The 890-nt window shown below is 46.4% G+C and overlaps 1 protein-coding gene across 1 annotated transcript in view; it reads left to right on the top strand.

The window, feature by feature from the left end:
• Window positions 1-890, top strand: part of LOC119591739 (mucin-17-like) — a 24,132-nt gene that overhangs the window by 18,954 nt on the left and 4,288 nt on the right. The window contains exon 4 of the mRNA XM_037940489.1: window positions 788-850. Within this exon, the coding sequence (XP_037796417.1) occupies window positions 788-850 (63 nt within the window). The remainder of the gene's footprint in view (window positions 1-787; window positions 851-890) is intronic.

The raw sequence follows: 890 nt of genomic DNA on the forward strand, positions 1-890 counted from the left end.
ATTTATCTTTGGTGCAGTATGTCTAAAGACTATCTTGTGAGTATGCAAAATTAAGCGGTTATTTTCATTGATAATTTTCTGAGGCTGCTATCAGTACGTAAACATTTTTCGAATGAATTCACTGTGGAAAATTGGATTCTTCATCGCCACACAACAAACTGTATCACCGGAACAAATGCAAAACTGATTATGAAGCTCGGCGGCAGAGTCATTAGTTCCTCTAAACCGTAGTCTACAGTCTTGCGAAACCGAATTGTATATTAATACCGCGAAAATGAATTCGCATGAGCATGAAAGAAAACTCCAGGTCTGCGCTCGTCACTACGACCTAATTGGAAATGAGCGAGTGCATCCCCGCGCCGCCCTCTGCCGCTATGTGGTGCAAGTGAAGGAGGCGCGACCTTGGTCTCGATGGTACAAACACACACATCCCCCGGGAAGGACGTCCGCGCTTTTTACAATATCTTCGTCCCTTCGCTCGTTTAAACAGAGCATCGCGGACTTCAATTTGACGCTGAACGAACATTTTTGGAAGAAAAATAACTTTCGAATTAAGATTAGTACCGATTCAAAATCTTGTACGCGATACAATCTCCGATGGAAGTGTGGGCGATTAGCGATAGTGAGAGGGAATGCGACCAAAAGGCGAGTGGGCGTCAGGGTGATATGCCGAGATGATCAGTATTTCGCCAGGGGTGCGTAGCATCCAATGGTCATCTTCATCGCACGGACGTGCGAACACACGCTCGCTTACACTCATCCAGCCCGGTATAAAAGGCTTAACTAGATCAGGAGTCGACACAGGGACCCCAACTCCTCCGCCGCTAACATGAGGACGTGGACTAGCTTAGTGAGTATTCTGCTTCCATCTGCTCAGACAACGCATTTGA

Source organism: Penaeus monodon, chromosome 29, assembly GCF_015228065.2.
Source record: "Penaeus monodon isolate SGIC_2016 chromosome 29, NSTDA_Pmon_1, whole genome shotgun sequence".
Lineage (NCBI taxonomy): Eukaryota > Metazoa > Arthropoda > Malacostraca > Decapoda > Penaeidae > Penaeus > Penaeus monodon.